Genomic DNA, 23,173 nt, shown 5'->3' with positions numbered 1-23,173 from the left:
GGAGCAGCAGAGAGAAAGAGAGAGAGGTAATTGAAGTCCACGACGACATTGTTTCACAAAGGCGCCATCGTACCGATAAGATAGAAAGAAACAAAGACCCTTGTGAGGAAAGAACACGACCGGTAAAAACAAAACCTTACATAATTTGTACCGGAAATGATGACACGAGGCTATATAAAAAAAAAACAGGAAGGAAAATGCAGTTCTTCCTTTAAAAAAAGAAACAAACAAAAAACTGCGACCGAAAATTCGAGTGGATTATCTCGTCGCCGCGCCGGCGGGATTATATATAATTGACATATACAGAACGATTCTTTTTCTCGGGTATTCTCAAGGGTTCTTTACTGAAATTGAATCATTAACGGATATATTTTGTCAGTGCTCCGGTTACAACAGAATACCCAGAAACCACTACTACTCCGAACGCTAGTGAGACCGGCGCATAAACACGAGATAACGAGACGTTAAGTAATTTATTTTTTTTTTAAAAATACATTTTTTTAATTTTATCATCAGTGTGTTACTATTTACACATAGGATCCACTCAACATACACATATAGAAATGATTTCACGACAGCGCGGCGGCGACGTGACTCCACCTATTTCGAAACACTTCGATACACTGATAATATTAATCGAGACGAAAAAAGGTATGCATTACAACATGATGGGTGTGCTTACGTTCGAATCAATAATCACAAAATACGGTGACCGCTAACACGAAATATCGAAATGTTAGAAGAAGATAATATTATACGCACGGTGATTTCCGTTCGTTCCGATACATGGCTTTAGATTATATTTATAGCACGACGGTACAGAGGTGAACGACGATTTCGTATTTGAATCAAACAAACCAATTAACCAAATGATTAAACGGGAGGAAATTAAAACTGCAAAATGTTGAAAAATATATTTTTTAACCATTTCATACATTTTAAGTTTCGACAACTTCGATACGGTTGCCATAATTTAGGACACAGATGACAAATCAAAAATCGTTAAACGCACAATCGAAGATTAATATTATAAATATCGCACTATATAACCCACACACACACCTGTTCAATGTACCCAATGGTGTCCGGAGGTGAACGACGATTGGTCGTGACTGACGGACGCCAGTGTCTGCGTGGTGGCTACCGACGGTTGCGGTTGTGCCGGTGGATTGAAGTTGTTGAAGTCCAAGCAGCCGCCCAGACTAACTTCATGGCTGATCACCTCGTCCACGTTGCACTCGACCGGCGGGAATTTGTCCAAGTTTATGTTGAGCTCGTCGAACGACAAATGTGACGTGCCCATTATTTGTCCGACCACGGTGGCCGACATGTTGTCATCCTGCTGGTCGTTCAACATGTTGTCGAACGATATACACTCCTGGGGAGGAAAAAAGTGTAAGTTCCAATAGTCTACTCGTAAGCTGGTTCTATAGTATATTATACTTATATAGTTGTATGACGTACAGAGTTGGGCAAAGTACTTGCAAAAATAGATTTTACACGTCCAAAGCCAGAAACCGGATTTTTAATTTTAGAATTTAAAGACAAAAGATTTAATATCATGCTCAACTCTGATCGTAACTATACGTAGACTATTTTGCCTATAATATGATACCACATCAGTTGGTAATTATAGGTATGGTAATAAACAATATAATGGTGTAGAGCCTAGTGCCCACTAATTGCCACTATATAACGATGACGCTTCCCGTGCGGCGTACCTGTTTTATGTAAGTGTTCTGGAGCTGGTTGAGGTTGAAACACGAACACCCTTGGTAACCGTGGATAGAACACGACTGGATCGATAAGCTACTGTACGGCGGTGGGGGTGGACGGTTGTCCAAGAACACGTCTCTGTAGCTTTCGAGCGTCTGCAGCGGCTGAGAGAGCCGGACGGCCTGTGCCAGCGAGCCGGCCAGCTGGTCGGCCTGGCCCTGTTCGGCCACCGAGTCCAGGCCGTAGTCGGCGGTGCTGAGCTGCTCGCTGAATATCGGTGACAGACGGCCGGTGGACGAAGCGTTCGACGAAGCCCGCGCTCTGAAGTCAGGACTGTAATGTTTAAGTACCCAAAGATTAGTGGTGCTAGTAGTTATTACTAACAGCAGTTGCAATTTTTGAACAGAACTGCTAAGTATTTAATTCCATTCGAAAATCGAACTAATGAAAATAGAATTCGAACTAATTTCGTTCAAGAACAAATTATTATTGTTTATTATTTTATTATAGATGAGTAATCAATATCAATAGTTTTTTTGAATAATGTAAAAAGTATTTTGAAATTGATTTGAATAGTTTGGTTTGGTTCATGTTCAAATCAAAAATGTGTAAGATCGGTTCGGGTTGACCTCAAAAATCTGGGCACATAACATTACTAACCACTAAGACACGATAAGAAGACTAATAACTGTCTAAAATGGTTGCCTTGGCCAGTTTAATACATAATAGGTATTTTCTTCTCAAAATAATTGTCCCTTGTACATGAGTGCAGTTAAATATTTTCGGCTTCAATTCAATTACGATAAATTTTCGACGACAAATAACGGCCAAATGACCCGATTCATCAACAGGCTTATTAAATAAACATGGGAAGGGAACTTAAACAAAACGATGCTTCGACGGTTAATTATTAAATATTAATATTATAATAGGTAGTCCATTATTATCGACACGCGTTCGTCGAATAGTTTACGTTATACCGCGTAAAAGTGTGTAAGACACACGAACCGACGAACGCCGTCATTACGCCCATTATGCACGACGGCACATTATTATTATTTTACTTCCTACCAGAGTCCAGTACGTATAATATTATAATACACGGCCACGGACTAAGATATAATGGACTGGAAACGAGCAGCTTATCACGGCCACGAATGTATATACGAGTGGCAAAGTGCGGGGGGGGTCACAATGTGTTCCTGGAGTTTACAGCGCCCTCTGTATAAAACATGGACTACGATATTATACATTGTGAAGCCAAATAAAACCACTGGTAGCACTGAAAACTTCAAGAACAGTATTCTTATCAGCCAAGTGACACCTTTTCGTGGCCGTCCCCCGACCCCCGCTGACCATGTCGTTTCCAGTCCATTATATCTTAGTCCGTGCACACGACCGATGATGATGTATCACAACTCACAAGTTGACACGGACACAACGAAAATTTTTAAAAAAAAATTACCAACCTGAATTGGTATCCCCTGAGGGGTGACACGGGTATCATGTCGGAGTTTTCGGAAATCGAAGAACTAGGACTAGGCGTGTTTTCGGGATGCAGACCGTTGCGAATGGCCTCGACGACCTTCTTAACGCGCCCACGTTTCTTCTCAAATTTGGGCGTCTCCATGGACACTGCGCGGCGCCTGGACTTGCCGGTCGTCCGGCTCGCGTTGTGGTTTATCTGCCACCACGACGACTTGCCGGTGCCCTCGTTTTGGATCTTCTCGAACCGGCTGTGAAGTGACAGATTGTGACGTATAGAGTTCTGCAAACACAAACGGCCAAATATTAATTATACAGTAGCGATGTATGTGTGTGTGTACCTAGTCTTAAGTCGTTATTATGCACGGAATACAAGTAGCTGTCGGGTACAGAATACGCGTCATTAAATGCATGTTACACTCCCTAATGGCCATTTAACAGGATAATAATATGGTTATCGAAATAATCGACCGAACTCTAGACTATATAATATTATGAATATATAACGTGTGTAATTTAATCACTGCAAACGCGTTGCATATAAATATTGGGTTTGTTATTTTTTATTTTTCCCCGCTATTGAATATATTTTAATACTTAATTAATATTATACATATTGAGCAACTTATCAACGAAGTTAGTTATAGAAACGAGGAAGAATACGTCGACTTTCGAGATTATGTTAGTAATCTATGTGTATATGTGTACATTGTACATGGTAGGCCATATACATATTGTTAAGTGTTAACACTGATCGTCGTCGTTAGAACACTAAACGAAAAGACAAACCTTGACAAGTACTCCCACCTACGACCGAGTGGATTTCGGAATACAAATTATCCGTTTTAAAGTGAATATAAATTATGTATATTATATGTATCATATTAATAAATCATGCGTGGCCGCTGCCGGTGTAAAATTTAAATCCTAACGAAATACAATATGGTAATCGGTACGATTTGAAATCGTGTTAATTTTCAGTGTCCTCAAAAGCTATATATTGCCTACGAAATTCGTAGCATTGGCACACCGTTGACAGACAATAATATGTTATAGGCACTAAGCGTGTCTTATAACACTGCAGTCGTCTTATTGAAATAGCGGATCGCCATGCCCTTTAATATACTCAAGGCTGAAATCCGGGAATATAATATATTAAGTATTATATCGAGTTACCTACACACGACACGCGGTCGAACACGGTGGACCAATTAATTAATCCGTATGGTGGTGAGGTGTGAATGGTACGAATTCGGCATCGTTATTTTATTCTTATTTATAGGTGAAGTATTTATTTCATTTCGTCGCCACTATACAACCTACAAGATAGATGAAAAAAAAAATTCTCTCTGCGGAATATATTCATTTGTAATAAATTAAATTATTGTGCTTGTCCATACGACCTTCTATATTTTTTTTTCAATTTGATTAAGCTTTATTGAATGCACGACAGACAAGGATGGAAATATACAACGACGGGAATACCGAAACACAAGTGTAATGCGTAGTAAGTGCAATAGTCCCGGCCAATGACAGTAGTTCTATAACAAGGGTTAAGTGAAAGATCAACTTTATGAACAAACTCTCCTTAGCCGATATTAAATATTATTATTTATTTATTTACGTTGTTCTTTAAGATTGTGATCGAACGAAATAAATGTTACTGGATTTTAAAAGCTCCCCAAAAAGACATTAGTTATTGGGGTTTAAGTTAATTTAACGTAATAAAAATAAATCAGAAATTTTTATCAGGTCGCATTGAAAATTACAAAAATAAAAATTGTGTATGATAAAATATTATATTCCGATTCGTTAATCGAGCTTGTTCAAACCAAATTAATAGTTTTATCAATAAAGGTAAACAATTATCGATTGTTACCGAACATAAAATATAATTAATTGTGTTATATAAGTCATAAAATAAAGTATCAAAAAATGATTCAACACGTGATTCATTTAATGAAACATTTTTAAAACTATATTTTCTAATTTTTTTCATCTGAAGTAAATTAATACATTAAAAAAATAGACGTAACAATATATTAGTTCATAAGGTGTTACACAATGGATACATCTCTACATCTATAATTACACACTACTAATTAGTAATTTGTAAGAATTATAATAAACCCATAAATTGTACCTATTTTCAACATCTCAACTATAAAATTATTATTATCTGTAGGTATTTAAAAGTTGATAATATTATTTAACATTTATATTTCCACTTTAAATATGTAGGTCTTGTTTGTTTTAATTTTGTTATTGATTGGTATTTAAAAAAAACTTATTTTTCACTTGTTTTTAATTATTATTTATTGATAAATTATTAGAAGTTTGAAAGAGTAATAAATATTCAAATCACAAGCAAAAATTAAGCTGTCTACAAAATACATGAAACCGTTTGTAAAATGTGGGACAGCGAATCTTTTTTTAAATAAAGCGATATTTATAACATTGTTTGTTGACGAAAATAACAAAATGTAAAATAATAAACAAGATGATGTTGTTACATAAAAAAATAAAAATATTTTAGCTCCTTAATATTGTTAGTTGTAAAAAAATGTATACAAATTAATATATTAATAACAATGTATAGTGTATACATTATATTAATGTATTTTTCTAAAAATTGAATTACGTGGAACAAGGTACACATTAATTTTATTTGTGTTTAAACATAAATATGTTTTTGGGCTGGATACAAAAATTGTATATTTCTAACACTTTGTTTATCACCGTTGAAACGCATAAAATGTAAATATTTTCCTAATTCCTACTGTATATTGTATATAATATTATACAATTAATGGTTACTTATTAATACATATTTATGATTCATAAATTGTCTCCAAAGTGGAAAATATCGAGTAGCGTGCTACGTTTTTGTCACATTTTTTTCTGTGATAAATCCACAATATTTTAATAAGCGATATTATATATTAATATTGAAATAAAATATAATTCCACAGTTCGTGGGAATCGCAATGTACTCATTCCGAAATTAATATTTAAAGAGTCGTAATAATAATATAATCATTATAATCTAATGAGGCATATTATAATGAACATGGGAAACTTCACGATTTTTCCGTTGAAAATATTAAATGGTCTTCAGTTTTCACTATAAATAAATGTTTATATTAATAATTTATTGTATGGCCCAAACAGTCGAAATACACAATAATATGATGTTAATAATTTACGATATATCAGAAATAATCGTGAATAAACCAAGACTATTGTGACAAAAGCCACACCACTACGTACGCGTAATACTTTTCTGCAGATTACTACATAAATCGACAGTAATTACTTATTACTTAATTCGTTATTAGGAAACAAATGTATTGTATATATTTTCATGTACATTGTTTTAAAAAAAATTTATAAACACTGTTCAATGTGCACTACCACAGCCATATGACGGCTATGAATAACGATAAAACTGTGATATATTTCATATTAATAAGCATAACTAACGCACACGTCGATTTTTAGATTTTCGACCTTAAAACAGTAATTTAGCCGATAAGTCAGACTCAGTCCGTGAACTTTCATGGGGGGAGGGGGGTGACGCTTCAACGTACTGGGTGGTAGGTGCTGAGTTTGGGGGACGCGTACTAACATCCGTGTACGCCAAGCCAAAAATATAAATTTGGCATTTAGCAAACGGGATAAAAAAAAAAGTTTCTGTGAAAAGTCAAAACGCCTCGCCATTCTCGTCGATTTGTCGACTACATCGAGTATAAAAATGTTGTATTATTATTGTACAAGATACAACCTGACCTAACCACCGACCGATTTCGACACGATTTCCTGGCTCTTTAAAACGGCGCCCGTCGCGAAACGTACCTGGTGTAGTGTTAGAAGACGATGTGCTGGGGTTCGCGCGAATTTTTATTAAACGACGATTGGCGGGCACACGTGTGCGCGGGCTCATACTATTGGCAAACCGGTGCGATGAGATTTTATGTGCCAAGTGAGTGTGAGTGTGTGTGTGTGTGTGTGCGTGTGCGTATTTGCGGCGGCGCTCGTTAATGAATCTATATTATAATGGTCGGAGAAAATGAAATCATTTTTGTACGTCGCAGATACTTCGATGACGCGCTACGTAGCAACGTTGTACTAGGTTAGGTTTTATTTATTTATTTTCGAGCATCCGTGTTATTATTATTACAGTCATCATAAACACGGGAATTCACGCAAAATGTCGGCATTTTAAGTGTGTGTGTGTGTGTGTATCAGAGTGCGCGAAAAACTCACGCGCCCGAGACCTTGGAGCGGCCAACGACAAAACTGCGGTAATGCGGTGACGTAACGTCCGATAAGTTGGCAAATCCTCGCGATATTCTATTTATCTATACTGCGCTGTACTTTGCGAAATAACTATCGAAACCGTTAACGACTGGTAAAGGTTTTCCGAAGTCTTTATTGGTCATTTTCTGTTATCCGCCGAGTGAGGTCAGTCAAAAGGCGACGAAGGATAAAAGTGTTTGTACGTATTGTTTAATGTATACCATTACTGCGTTACTAACTATCGTAGAACAATAATTATTATTATAGCAGTGTCTTCGGCAATAAAAGGAAAAAAAGAAAATTCGACATAACTTCACTCGGGACACTTATATAATATTATAATATAGGGAAAGAACACGGATAGGAACGAATTCGACGTACATCATATTATTAATACACGATAACAAATCAATTCCTGATAATTTCGTTATTAATATGAAACAAATTAAACAGTTCGATGTAAATATTATAATATTATTATTATTATTAATATTATCAAGTATAATCACGCCCAGCGAGGGAATAATAATATTGGAAAGATGGTAAATTACGGACCGCGTGTTTTAATCCGTACAATAATATTATTATACCGATCGTACGATAAAAATAAATGGTTACTACGAAACGATTTCGCTACGTCACACATCGATACATCCGCATTCCCTTCCACGCGAAGTCAGACCAGAAGTATGATTACATATATTATGGGTACCGCCGACCGAGCAGAAAGCGTCGGTTTTCATCACACGTCGTCTTCCCACCACTCCAAAAAATTTTTGGTATAATATTATAATATGTCGTATGTTACAAGCTTATGTCTTATAATAAAAATATAATATTATTCTATGTACCAAACACCACGACGACGTCATCGTCTACTACTACTACTACTATTACCACTATTATTATTATTATTATTATTATTACTACTATTACTATTACTACTACTACTACTACTACTACCGAGACAAACCGGTTGTCCTTCAGAGGCCTCGACCGCTTTGCGGGTCGGCGGCGGCGAGCAGCGTTTCGTCATTACTACGACTGCCGTGGCGCTAAAATATGTTCTCCTGAAAATCTCGCCACCTATATATAGACGCGCGTAATGTGATCGATGCGATCGACGTGGACGACGACGACATGGCTGCCGCCGCCCGTGGCGCAAGCTACACACACAACAACTCCCCTCGGCGGTATGTCATTAGGCTCGTCGGACAAACGTTTTCGAAACCCACTCGCAGTCGACAATCGGTGGGTACGTTTTATACGTCCACACGATCGTGTGCTGACTTCTGCAGCTGACGGTGTGTAGAATAATATGAAGTTAGGTGTGTGTAGTATGCAGTACTCCCGGGCTCACCGCGGTTTCTATTGCAGGTTAGGTACAAACGCGCGCGCCTACGGGGGTCATCCATTGGGTAATTAAGACGCAACACACACTGTAACACAGAATACCGGCCATTAGACGACCTCGAGTAGTGCTTTATCGACATTTAAATTATTAAATTTTGAGGTTGGTTGGATATTTTGTGTTGTGCATTTCTTCAATAACCTATATATATATAATGTATTATGGAAATCGAATATATATATAATAAAAGCATATAGTGTATACACGTAAAATGCACACAAGGTATGTTATATATAATGTGACATGGGTAATACACATTATTATTTTGTATATGTATGGTATATTATATTTTATCATGTACATAAGATAAACATTTCTTAATGGGTTTTATTTATATTCACTTTAATTGAATTCTAAACTTAACCGGTATCCTAAATATAGAGGATGATGCCCCGCTAACATATTATGTGTTACTGTGTTACCACTTATAAGGTTATATGTAAAAAAATAATTTTGTAGAAAAAAAATATTTGTCAGCTTATTGTTTGACTAATCCTCTTACTACCTACCTACTTAAAGCAATATAGGTACATAAAGGTAATATCAGAACGGGACAGATGTGCAAAGATGTTAAGAATTAAAAACCAAACCATTTTTGTCGGTCAAAATATCGATGAGTTTTTATAATGCTTGATCGGTGATAAGTTTGCCGAAATTCTTTTTAAAAAAATCCTTTTCACTACCTACCTATGACGTATTCTTTGAATCTTCGGGGATCGTGAATATAAATCTGAATAGTAAGAGGGAGTAAGGACAAAAAGACTTTCGAAATAAATATTTTACACATGCATAAAATTTGATCAATAGACCCTTTTCGGTATAATAATATGTTCCAGTTAAATGGAAATCATCATATCCTCGCGATACATTTGCAACTCTATCCACTCATCCTGCATCTGCCACCACCCCGTGCGTTAATCTAAAGGACCATTGTCCGGTAATGGTGGGCCAGCTGTTTCAAAAAATCATGAGAGAATTTCGGGACATAAAGGGATATTGGCAAACAATATTCCGCGCCCCCGCAACCCTTTTTGTGTAAAATTCCCAGCAAACGAATTTCTCACGGTCGCAATAGTGGATGTTCACAGGCACGTATATGCATATAATACATAAATAATAAACGCAAAAACTTCCAAAATAATAGAAACAATGCCTGTTTCAAACGGCACGAGGGTGCAATCGACATATCTCGCGTGACCCAGGCCCATTATTTGACATGAATGTCAAAATTGAAAATTATCAAAGAAAAATAATTGGATCGTCCGAAAATCTGGTTGAAATTGTACGCTCGGTGATCAAAAGCCGTGCTGTTGGCGACTTTCGTTAGGGTAAAATGTAGTTGGACATTTTCGTTCGTCAAAAGGAAACCCAAACGTTGTTTATACTACAAAATAAAACCGAAATACAATTAATAACTTTAAAACTAGTTAACAAAAGTCTTGTTATGGCATTATCGATTACAATGGTGGTTTTGAAATTGCCCAGAAGTGATCATTCTTAAACGATTATAAAATGAAGCAACTAATATATATACACACACACACACACACACACAAGTTTATGTATACATATATTATTAAAGTATACACGATCAAGGATACAACGCAACGGTTCTATCAACATAAATAGTACTATTAGAACAAAATTAAGTACATAATATTAATATATTATACACGGTAGTCGGTACACCTATCAAAAATCGTCATCGTTTTCAAAATATTTTAATTTTTATTACACCCGAAAACGTTTCATAACAGTTTAAAACCTATAATATTCTTTCAACTGGTAATATTAAATCAGGTTATGTACTATAAGTATTTAAATGTAAATTAGTATAAAAATAGACTTGAAAATAATATATGCATACAATTTAAATAGTATTATACCACTATTATACTAGTGTCCGACTCGAGTCTAGACACGTGATAAGACGATTGATCATATTTTTCAGATTTGGGCGGAGCGACGAATACATTGATATACCAACATTATAGAATGAAATAAAATATTATTAATTCAATCATACAGACGAAAAAATACATCAGGGGGGGGGGGGGTAGTGAATAGATAGAAAAAACGGTGGGAAAATGAGAACAAAGATTTATCATCAGCTTTTGAAAAAATAATATTACCAACGAGAAAGCTCACTATTTTTGTTCTCGATTCGACAGCACAGCCAGGTCTATTAGTGTAAAATTTACGTACAGCAAAAAAAAAGGAACTCATTTTTAAACTGAGCCCATTCTCCTTTCTACGCTCTCACTCACTGCGGGCTCTTATACGTACAGACTACAGGCCATCATTTATACGCGTATGCTCTATCGGACACACGGATCTGGAAACCGGTTGGTTAGGTGGAATTGAAATTAGATGAGTATATTATCAGAAAAGGATATCAATTTAGAATCTATAATAAATCTGGTTATTATAATGCACATGTATCATTTTCATTTTTCCCCTCGGAAAAAATATAAAGAATATATTTTCTAAATTGTTATCAGTTGGGTATCACTTACTGTTGGTTTTTTTTTTATTTTAGACTTACACTTATAGTTGTATAGAAGTTCTAGAAAGATATTATTATGAAGAATAAGTAAAAAAAATTAAAAGTCGTCTTCATCATCGTCGTACTAGTAAGATTATTATAATTATTTTTGAGCACCACGCATACCTCCTGTTTTAGGCGGCCAGTGGTATTAGCCAGCGGCAAGGTAATTCTGCTGAACAAAAAACGAAACGTACAATACAAAATACAAGACCATCGAGGTCTTTGACCGTCCAAAATGATTATTTTGCGACTTGGAACGCATTTCACGTTTATTTTCTTTTACTCTCCTACGCACGCACATGGACTAAATGAGACAATACAATAATAAACGATTGGCAGGTGCTGAGATGACGTCGCCCGCCACATCGGTTCCGAAATCATAATATGAGATTATAATATTATTAGTTCAGCATTATTATTAATTTATGATTGTGCAAAATAGTAATAATAATTATCCACTTCCGGTCTAACAATATTATATTGATTCGAGGATTTAGAGATTTAAAAAATAAAAATATATTTTTAATGTAACACGATTTCATACTTAATTATTTATACCTACACATTTTTGTTATTATTATGATTATTATTAAGGATTTCTATCTCCAAATAGACACTATAATATATGTACCGAGAAAATATATTGCGTTTTATCCCGGGGAAAAAAGCGTGGGTTTCGCAGAGCTAGAATTCCGGGAGTTTTAAATAGAATACTTTTGACCAACCCCCAAACAAAAAGTTAGAAAATATATCACATAACGTAACTATAATTTAGTCTGGCGTGGAAGTGAATAAAATATTGATAACATTTTTTAAGCAACAATTATGAAAACTACATGTTGAAATATATAACAATATGTAATATTATCAAGGCTAGATACTTCTATTAAAAATTAAAATGATTTTATTATGTTTTATGACGTTCATTCAATATACTTTTTTTAAAAAGCTAACGTAAAAAAAATATGTTCAATTATTCAACACCGGCATTAGAAAATTAAATCAAAATACTAATAACAAACCAATGATATATATCTATTAAAACGGTATGCCGCAGGAATTTAATTCATTATTTAAAAAAAAATGTACACCGTAAAAGTTGTTTAGTTATGAAATGTTTAAATGTTCACGTTAAATACCAATATATAATATTAATATCATAATATAATAGTAATGAGTACACATAATGCGCGTGTGTGTGTATGTGTGTAAATGCGAATATTCCGAAACACGCATAATATCCGAATTTTAGTCAGATCGTGATTTATCAACGTTTCGAAACTATTCGTTTGAATAAAAATATTCGGAATAAAACCTCTGGCGCGAGGCGGTTTTTGTATAGGTTATTTTTCGCGGAATTCCTATTGAACAGACCAACCACCACCACGTGGGTCATCGGCCGATTTTTCGATTAAAAACGCGGACAAAACAATTCAAAGTGCAATGTACGTGCTGCTGCAGTGCCGACCTACCTACGTAACACACTGCACTGCAGAAAGACAAGAGACGAGAGAAGCGTGCTGCGTGTATAAACTTATCAGCGTCGTTCGATTTATATAATATAATATTATATTATTATTTCTATTTTTTTTAGCGTCATTTTAACATCCGCCCCAACCTCTTTTTCCATTCCCCACACCCTCCGCGTCACAGGTTGTCTCCGGCTCTCGTTGACCAGCTTTGAGTCCGTTTTCAGGACCCAGCGCGGCCTTCTACACGGGTGTAATAATAACTGGGTTCCCGGATTGAGAAAGCGTTGTGGTGTGGCGTCGTTTCGCGGTGACCTGTGCCACGGGTGAATTCGATTTCATACGTACTTACATATTATATTATTATCATGGTATAGATGGACGGATATTTAATATTATTATAATACGGTCGGCGACGACTCGTCCTTGCCGCCTGCAGATGTATTTTAGGAAAGTCCAGTGTTAACGGCAGCGACAGCGACGGCGCCACGCTAAACCAGACCGACCAGTTTAAGTCGTCGCCGTCGTCGGTTTCTTCCTCTCGGGGTGTACACACACACACACATTCGTCGTGAATTGATTATAATATATACACATGCATAATATTAAGTTATATCAGTTATCTCTGGTTTTCGTATAATATTTTCACTGTTATAAACGAACGTGTGCCGGTCTAAAAATAAACGCGTGGCGTGTACAAAAAACGTGTACGCGTTTGAACCGGGCGAGGAAGGCGCGTCGGCGACTCACCGACCTATGTAGGCCGCGGCTGCCAATGTGCCTATACAAAATATAATACTATCGTTCTGGAGATTTTTACTATGCATTTTTATCATAATATTTAGCCATGTCGGTGAGCGTTGAAAGCGTATGCGAGTCGACGCGTGTTCGGTATGGGTAAAAGTTCTCATGGGATAACAGACCGAATCGTATCGTATATTATTATTATTATTATTATTATTAAAGGGTTCTCTAACATAACGGGCACCACGAACATCGAGAAAAATCAAGTTCAATATCGATACGAATATTATAAAATATATAGATTTTACGCGAGTTTGTTCTAACGGGATTAGAAAGGGTTCTAATGGAAATTTAGCAGCGACCTGAGTCAACGTTGTTGCCTTGAGTTTTTTTTTTTTTTATCACAATATTTATTATGACGGCGCCGCCGAAATAAACGTGCACATTTTTTATAATCTAGTGCGATATAATATACACTGTGTCAGCGCTCAAAGCCGGTCGTAATTCGTAAACGTCCAGTCAGTCCGTCGAAGTAAATACACGTCATGTATAAGTTATACGATAAGGTGTCGTCGGAAAACTGTAGGTAAATAAAAATTAAATTAAATTATAATCTTAATTCAATGATGTAAAAATAATATTTTTGACTTGATATCGACATACACGGTGGTCGATCCCAATCGTAGTCGGTATGTTGTATTTTAATCATATCGTGACAAAATATAGGACAAAATAATTTTTTTTTTTTTTTGGCAACGCGAGTTTTTATAAGTTCTAACACGCCATTTCTTTCTCGACACACATTTAACACTATTATACGCACACACACATTTATTTTATATATTTATTTATTTAAGCTAGTTATTTTTCATGGAAACACCTACGTCTCGATATCTTGTCTCTTACAATAAAAATTCGTAGTAAACATTGTTTTTGCTATTTTAAGAGTTGGCCTACTAGGTAGATTAAACCCCGCTCTTAGCAAACGACAAAAAAATAGATTTCTATCATGGTCCTATACCACGGAAATAAGAACATAATTTACACACGTGTTCTCTGTCGTTATACAATAGCCACCCAGTCTGCCCAGGACCTTCGACTTATCAAAAACTGGTACGTGTGTAAATTAATTTGTGCATGACGAATGCGTATCACGTTAAATAGTTAGATACAACCTTGAAATAATATGATAATATTTATGATAATATTCATAATAATAATAATAATAATAATAATAATAATAATAATAATAATAATAATAATAATGAAAAAATAAATTGCCTGCGTCGTCCTCAGGAAATGCACCGATTATAGAATCAGTTTTAAATACTTCTCGTATGTTAGGAAAAGAGCTCAAATAAAAAACTTCAAGAGAAAAGGATGTTCAAACATGATGAGATATACGTTCATTGAATGGCGCAGCGGTTTTTACCCCTTAAATTTTAAAACCTTAAATTTCTAGACTTGTTTGTGTCCAACTTCAAAATGAATAAAATATTTTGCAATCGGCGAGCACACAGGATTTTTTAAAATCGTACTGAAATTATCTAAAATCCTTATATTGAATAGTTATTAGTTATACACTAACACAACAGTTATCGTATCGTTTGGAGAATTACGGTGAATCGCGATTTTTTTTGTAACAGCGGACACAGTAGCATAATATTATTATGGTCCACGCTGTAGCCATTTAAAACGCGCCGAGAATTAACCACAGACCATCGAACCTCGATCGCCCGGAAACCGAAACGATGATGGTCGAAAGAATTTAGACGCACGATAAACGTGAGGACACGGTGGCTAACACACGCCGCATGCGATGATTTCAATGTCAGCGTAAATAACAATATTGGCTATGACGTTGAGGCAGCCGAACGACCAGGAATCGCGAGGCTACAATTGTAGCGGAGCCGGTGGTGGGGAAAAGTGGGGGGGGGATGTGACCGTGTGAAAAAAATATAATAATCCGTTAATTTGGCTGAACCGCAGAGCGTTGTACCGAGTTGAACGAATCCGACAGAAAAACCGCGGAGTTTTTTCTATCGATCGGAAAAGTGTACCGAGGGAGAACACACCGACCACATCACCGCTACTAATAAACGTCGGCGGCTTACTCTGTAAACGGTTTTTCAAATGAAGGCCAGGCGCACACCAAAATCAGTGAAAAAACTTCCATGATCTCCACACTACATGCCGTGTCTCACACGCGTGTGTTGTGTATCCATCTCAGAAGAGCGTAAAGGGCGCATACCAATTTCCTCCCGGCTACTGAATTTAAAAAGGTCGATAATTTTATACGGATTGTCTCCCCACTATATACGAGTTGCCTCACGACTTAACACGAGTTAATTCCCGAATAAATACAAGTTTTCCTGACTTTATTAAAAAATTTGCTATGTCGTATTGTGTAAGACGGAGTCCATGTGTCCTCTTAAAATGTTTGAATCTTTATATTCGTTTAGAAAGCACTTATACGATATATTTTATTACTTTCCATTTGGAAGAAACTACTATACTATAGAGCCTATTCGTTTACGATAACATTTAGGCAACCCCAAGTACGTTGGGATACATTTCGTATGTATATATTATTTATTATTATTTATTAGTGTAGTTGGGAGGTAATTCGTAAACAAATATCGACCATTTTATCACTGAGAAATAAGTAAGCAAGTTAAGTAGTATATTGTATGCTCCAGTGCGTAATATGGCAAATTTAAGTTCATTAGTTTCATTAGTTTTAATATTAGAGTGAATTTACATATTATTAAACTTACATAAAGGTAACAAAATGTTATGTAGTTTGTTGAAATGTTATTTCGATATTTTAATTTTTAAGCGTGTAAAGTAAATAATATAGGCATCATACAATTTAAAAACGTCCATAACTCGCTACATAATTAAAACTTCGAAAAAACCCATGCGACAACCACGACAACGGACCACAGAAAATAATAATATGTTGTTGGGTAGTACCCCCCCCCCCCCTTAAGTTTGTTAGTTGACAAATCACTCTAATGTTTAAACTAACGAAGCTTTAAATGAGAACCGCTCGACGTGAATTCGCCATGTTACGCGCGTGTAAGACTGAGACAGGGCACGTCCTCTAAACAGACGCGGCAACTGCATAACAATACATACAAAACATAAAAAATAGTGATGCGGATTAGTAGTCGTACGCCACAATGCACGAATTAAATCATCTCACTTTCCGAGAGGTCGACAATCGAAAATACGGTCGAGACCGTATCCTCTTCGCGTCTTTCCTTCGCTCCTCGCCCCTGCCAAAATCCGCGGCCCCCGCCTCGACGACTCGCTCGCGTAGCGGCGGCGGCGCGTGCGTAATATCTTTCGGCCGTCGGTGGACACGAATAGTATATTATTGTTATTATTAGTGTGGCCGAATACTACGAAAATAGCGCTCGGTAATCATTTATTGTTACACGGCCGTTGATCGCACCGGAACGGTTTACACGCCTCGAACGCGTTTTTTCCGAAATCGACGGCTACGCGAGTTTTACGCGGCGGAACAGCCGCCAAAAATACGAAGAAACCGGTTGCGACACGCCTGCGCGCACCAGGAAGCACACGTATATAATACGTACGGTAAAAAATCGAATTTAACGATTTTCGAATATTGAATGTAATAATAATATTATTATTATTATTATTATTACATATTATTCGCGACCGCTTGTACGCCGCTCCATATTAATATATTAGACGTAATATATAATATTTTACGTGTTAAATACACTTGATAATAGTAATAATAATAATAACACGTAGAACGCGCCGCCACAACGCCGCCACCGCTGCCGCCGCCGGACTAATAATAGGTCAACTTTGACGTCATCGAATATAAAACGGCTACAACGGCAGGCGGGCCAAATTAAAAAATGATAATATCGGCGGCAATTTAAGTGTTTAATATTAGTTATATTATTATATTGAATTATAAATATTAAATACTGTTAATAATATATGATATTAAAATATATACTCGTTTTACAGTGCATTATGTTTTATTTACTTATTAATATATTAATAACATTGTTGAGCACTATAGTTAAATTATTTAAAATTTATTTTTAAAACCCGAAAAGATTACTATAATATAATGAGTCTCCACAGTACCATGGTCTCCACTCCCCGCTCGTTTCAAATACACCACTTAAGCCATGGGATGGGTAGGGTAGTCCCGTGATTAGAATTGAATACTAATTGCACGTTTAACTAGTATTCAATTGAGCCACTATTTTACCAAATATAGGAGTAATTTTTCACAACAATTGAAGATATTTTTAATTCGCAGAGCGAGCAATGCTTACAAAAGTGCGCATAGAAGGTATCAATCAACTATTAACTGTTATAATCTACACAATTTTATGAATGTGTAAATGAATAATTGAATAAGATTAATATGTAAAAATAAATTATAATTTATAAATTTTAATAACTTGTAATGCATTATATTATGTATTACGAAGTTAGTTGGATAGTATGTTGGATATAATTGATAGGTAGTATAATAAACTTTGGTATGTCTATTGAACGTTGATAAGTGATAACCATATGTGATCGTATTACTCAATCTGGCAACATTGCAAGCGGAAAATGATTTATTTTAAGTAACATTTTTTAATGATCGATGTTGATAATTATCGGAATTGTATAAGGAAAAATGTAATATTATTATAAATTATAACGACTATATTAAATTAAAAAAAAAACATTTAATTAAGAAATTATTTTTTTAAAGAATGATAGAGAAACTAAACGTTTAAAAAAAGAAAAATTTCGTCAGAATTTCGTTGGTTTGAAGTTCAGAGTTCAGTCCTTATTATACAGCCGAGTGTAAACACAACACGAATGAACGCGTTACGTTTCTTCTATGTGTATAATTTGTATAATACACTGAAGTTTGTAGTAGGCGTAGAGAGATTATGTTCGATTTCACATCGAATATCATATGGTCGTTGACGTCTAGTTTTTAGCTTAACGTCATATCCTGGGATAAATCGTAAACACGATACAAATCAACGGAATAGAATACTCTTGACCATACAATATCATACTATTTATGAATTCATTATAATATTATATACTCAAACGTGCGAATTTGCGCGCCTATATGAATACGATATATTATACATAATAATATTATAATACAAGTAATAACGAAATATTTCCGTTCTTAACTACGCAGCAGCGCACTTAGTCCTATCACAAATATAATACGAAGGACACCTGATCATATTATATACATTATCAGTACGGTGCTTATATTTGCATTATACATTATCACCTATCGGTATTAGGAACGACTTATAAGTAGGTGCAAGCGTTATCAAAGTGAATAAAAAATATTCGAAATTGCGCAACGACCACAAACACTCGTATCTTCACTACAGCGAAATTATCCTTAGATAATGTTATTGTAATAACGTATTTACTAAACATACATAAAATATATTATAATATTATATCTTATCGGTGTCATAATATGATACAATATGTGACACAGATATTGAAACTGAACAATTTCGAACACACAATGCTGCGGCGTGTGTGCGCATTTAGGTTGTTCGGACGTTTTCCAACAATGAACAAATAGAAATAAAATCATCATTAATATAAAGTGTGTGATTTTTAACATACCGGGACAAACATATACTAGTGCCGAGAACGAGTCACTCCAATTTTTAATCACACACGGAAGCTGTAATGAAGGACCCAACTGTCCTGATACGAGTATTAAAACCTATAGCTGGTACCCAATTTCATATTTTTATTTTTTACTTTTTACCTAAAGGCACAGTTACATTTTAGAGTAGGTGACAAGCCAAGATTTTTGACAGACTTGTACAGACGTATATCTTGCCCTAAATATAATCCTAAATATCAATCTTTCAAAACGTTAAAATAATATTTGGAGTATAAGATTTTGCCTCAAAACAGTATAGTTGTAACACGTTGTAGAAACAACGAACGATTTCAAAACTAATTTCAAAACACAATTTTGATGCATTGAGATAAAATTAAACTAATGTTTAACATCTGTTGACATATTAATTCAAATAACTGAACAGTAACCGAACATAGTACACAACCTGTAGTGTATAGTTTGGTTTTTATCAACAAAAGTTTACACGCCCTAAATATAATGTCTATATTAACGTCCATACACGAAAACTGAAATTGTGACTATAATGAACAGTCATAAAAATGGTACCTTTTCTTTTTAACAAATAAAACGGACTGACTCGTCTCGCACAGAGGCTCACTTCAGTGAAATAACAATCGTTTTGCCAGTACGGCATAATAACGTGCAGCCGATAATGTTCCAGATAATTTACCAAAGAAGAAACATAAATCGATTCCCTGCGGAAAACGATCCGAACTGGACCGTCATTGAAACATGTGTATTATACAGGATGGCCCAGTAAAGATTTACCAAACAATAACCGTAATATATGTGCGTCAGAAAATTTGATTATTATTTATTCGGTTTAAATTTTCGATCAACTCAACTGGATACCCTGTATAGCCGCGCATAGGTATATGAATATTTATATATATATATACCAATACAGTAGGTAATAAATAATTTTGGCGCTCGCCTGTACGAATTTAAATAAAACCGAAATCGCCATGCACGCGCGTCTCAGAACGACGACGAACCTTGGACGTCCCACCGCTCGCTGTCCGGTCCGCCGCCTCCGTCCAAAGCTCGGGCTCGGGGCCGGAAGCCAAAACGCTGATGGTGCCAGAGGAATGTGGCGGTACCGGCGGCGTGTGAAAGTGCGACGCAATTCGCTGGTCCGGCCCCCGAGGTCATCCGGCTCCTCTTCCGACCCCGTAGCGTCTGAGAACCCCTGCACACCGCCAAACCCATACCGGCCGGCCGGCCCGCAGCAACGGGGGCGCCACAGTATAGCCGCCGTCCCGTTGTCGCGACAACACCTGTTGCGCTCCTTCGGACTGCCATCGAGAACCTACACTACCACTACAACAATAATACTTCGAAATAAACCCGTGTGGGTGTGCGTGTGTGCGTTACGGGATTTACGCACCACTCGCCGCCGACGGCCGAACATCTCTACTCCGCATGCGCAGAGCATAATATAAGGGGGAGGAGGCAGTTAAACGGAACGTAGGTATACGGAGGTGTCACCATATTATGTATTACGAAAAAAAAAAGTCATTATATAGGTAAAAAACCACCGGTTACCGTTTTTGGTGTTTCGCCGTGGCTTGTTATATCCAATATCCAATTTTCCAAACACACGACATGCGCTGAAGGTTAGGTTAGGTATACACCACTCTCTCTCCTTTGAGCACCCATACAATTTATACCTGACCGATCGTAATTTCGGTAGAGACCCCGGTAGCGATACACCTTTCTACGCAGTTCATGTGAAAAATATGTCGTTAGGTAACAATATTATATTAGTATCGTATATAGTATATCATAAATTCATATTATTATGATTGACATGCGCAAACACTTCCCTAAAACGGCCGTAACCCGGTAGTATGACAAGTGACAACGTGCCTACTGTAATATAACGCAACTATAATACATATAACTACGCCGACGATGATTGTATTATTATCTGCGTTGTACGGCGGTCTTTCAAACTTTGTGTGACAATAATTTAAGAGAAGCGCAGAAAAATTCTACGTAATTCCCACAATAGTTGTCACTTCAAATTTTGAAACACCCCATAAAGTGCACAAAGGCCGTTGAATGCCGATTACAACGGCAAGAGCAGTTAGAAATTCGCATATCACCTGCACATGCAGTGTGTTTTAACTAATAATTCGATATAGGTACATCGACGCGATTTCTACAGAATTATACAGTTAAGAAATATTATGAAATTAAATTGATTGGATTTGTGCACTAAATATAGGTACTACAATAGTTGGTTTTAAACAGTGTTTATAAGCGTTTTTGAACAAGATAGGGGTTTTTTGAAGGTTTTTTAGTGCAAATCCTAATAGTTTAACGCAATCCCGTATTAATACAACTGATGTATTTTTTAGGTTCTAGAGACAGAAACAAAATTACACATGTATAATGTATTTATGTATAGGTGTTACAACACTATATCTTTTTTAAAGGTTTTACTGTATATTAAAAGCAATGAAGTAGTTTATTGGTTTTGAGTGACCTCGTATCAGTACTCCACATATATCTGCGCACTGGGGGTCAATTTTTTACACTATATTATTACTTCCGTATAATATGAGGAAAAGTGTCATAATATGGCGTATAAAACATACCCCTACCCCACAAGTATATTATTTAAATTCACAAGACGGAAACCATCGAATTGCGCGATGAAAAACATCTAAATACCAATAGGCAGTACTACACACGACACACCACATAAATATGTTTATCGTGTAATATTCCAGATCAAAATAGTTTTCACAACGCAAAAAATTAAACGTTAAAGACAGTTTTGTGGCAATAATTTAGTGCAGAATTATACAAAAATACGTCAAATAGACGTGGTATATATATGAGCGTGTGTATCAATTCAAATATTATACGCCGTTTGCATCTAGCCGGGGTCTAGAGACGACGCAGTCGGTCGCGCAATTTGGTCAAGGAGATGACAACTCGACAACCGCTTAATTACACCACTCCGCACTCACATATCCACGTGGGCATTCTGGACGTCCGCCTATACATATTATATTATAATGATACATATATTATATCGCCGAGCAACTTTTTTCCATCTCGAATAGTTCAACGCGTAAATTACTAATAACAGAAGACGTAGACAATCGGAAATAAAATGAAATGACGTTACTATGTTAAGAGGTCAGAACGATGCCAACACGTCATATTATATCACCTCGGTGACCCGTTCAAGTACTTATGAGATAATACTTAGTACCTGCACAGATCGCAATACGATTAAAATAGTAATAATATTATATGTTACATACTTATATTCAGTTACCTAGTTTCTTTTTTAATTAAAAAAAGTGAACTTAAAAGTATAATTTTATCGAAAAAACCTTAGTGCCTCATCAAAACGTACCAATATAGCCTGACTGTTTCGACTTATTAGCGTGTGGACACAATTTTAAATCGCAACGAATGTGTGGCAAAAATTAAACATGCGTGATCGATACGGTTTTTATCCGCATGGTAGGTACTAATGAATACATTGGGGTACATGCATATATGACATGTTTATTTCCAACAATTTGAAATCGCGTCTAAGCCCGAATCTAACCCTACCTACTGCGCATAAATGTGTATTATAATTATAAATAGTAGTTGTACTAAATCTAAATAAAATTCCAACTATCTAACCAGATATATATATTATTATTATTATTAATGACCTGGGACCTGGACACAACTGTATATTATATTTTAATTGTAATATCATAGGTACCTACTTAGGTATTATACGCACTATGTGCGGCAATAAAGCCTACAACGAAGAATTATAGTACGTATGAATTTTT

At 35.9% G+C, this 23,173-nt stretch overlaps 1 protein-coding gene across 1 annotated transcript in view; it reads right to left on the bottom strand.

Moving 5' to 3' along the window:
- The window catches only part of LOC132942373 (forkhead box protein O), a 40,975-nt gene that overhangs the window by 3,351 nt on the left and 14,451 nt on the right, over window positions 1-23,173 (bottom strand). Inside the window, exons 2-4 of the mRNA XM_061010691.1 lie at window positions 3,186-3,484; window positions 1,722-2,049; window positions 1,063-1,378 (exon numbers count right to left, since the gene is read on the bottom strand). Of these exons, the coding sequence (XP_060866674.1) occupies window positions 1,067-1,378; window positions 1,722-2,049; window positions 3,186-3,484 (939 nt within the window). The 3' untranslated portion in view covers window positions 1,063-1,066. The remainder of the gene's footprint in view (window positions 1-1,062; window positions 1,379-1,721; window positions 2,050-3,185; window positions 3,485-23,173) is intronic.

This window comes from Metopolophium dirhodum, chromosome 4, assembly GCF_019925205.1.
Source record: "Metopolophium dirhodum isolate CAU chromosome 4, ASM1992520v1, whole genome shotgun sequence".
Taxonomy (NCBI): Eukaryota; Metazoa; Arthropoda; class Insecta; order Hemiptera; family Aphididae; genus Metopolophium; species Metopolophium dirhodum.
The sequence above is the reverse complement of the archived record's forward strand: the minus strand, read 5'-3'. Positions and strand labels throughout refer to the sequence as shown.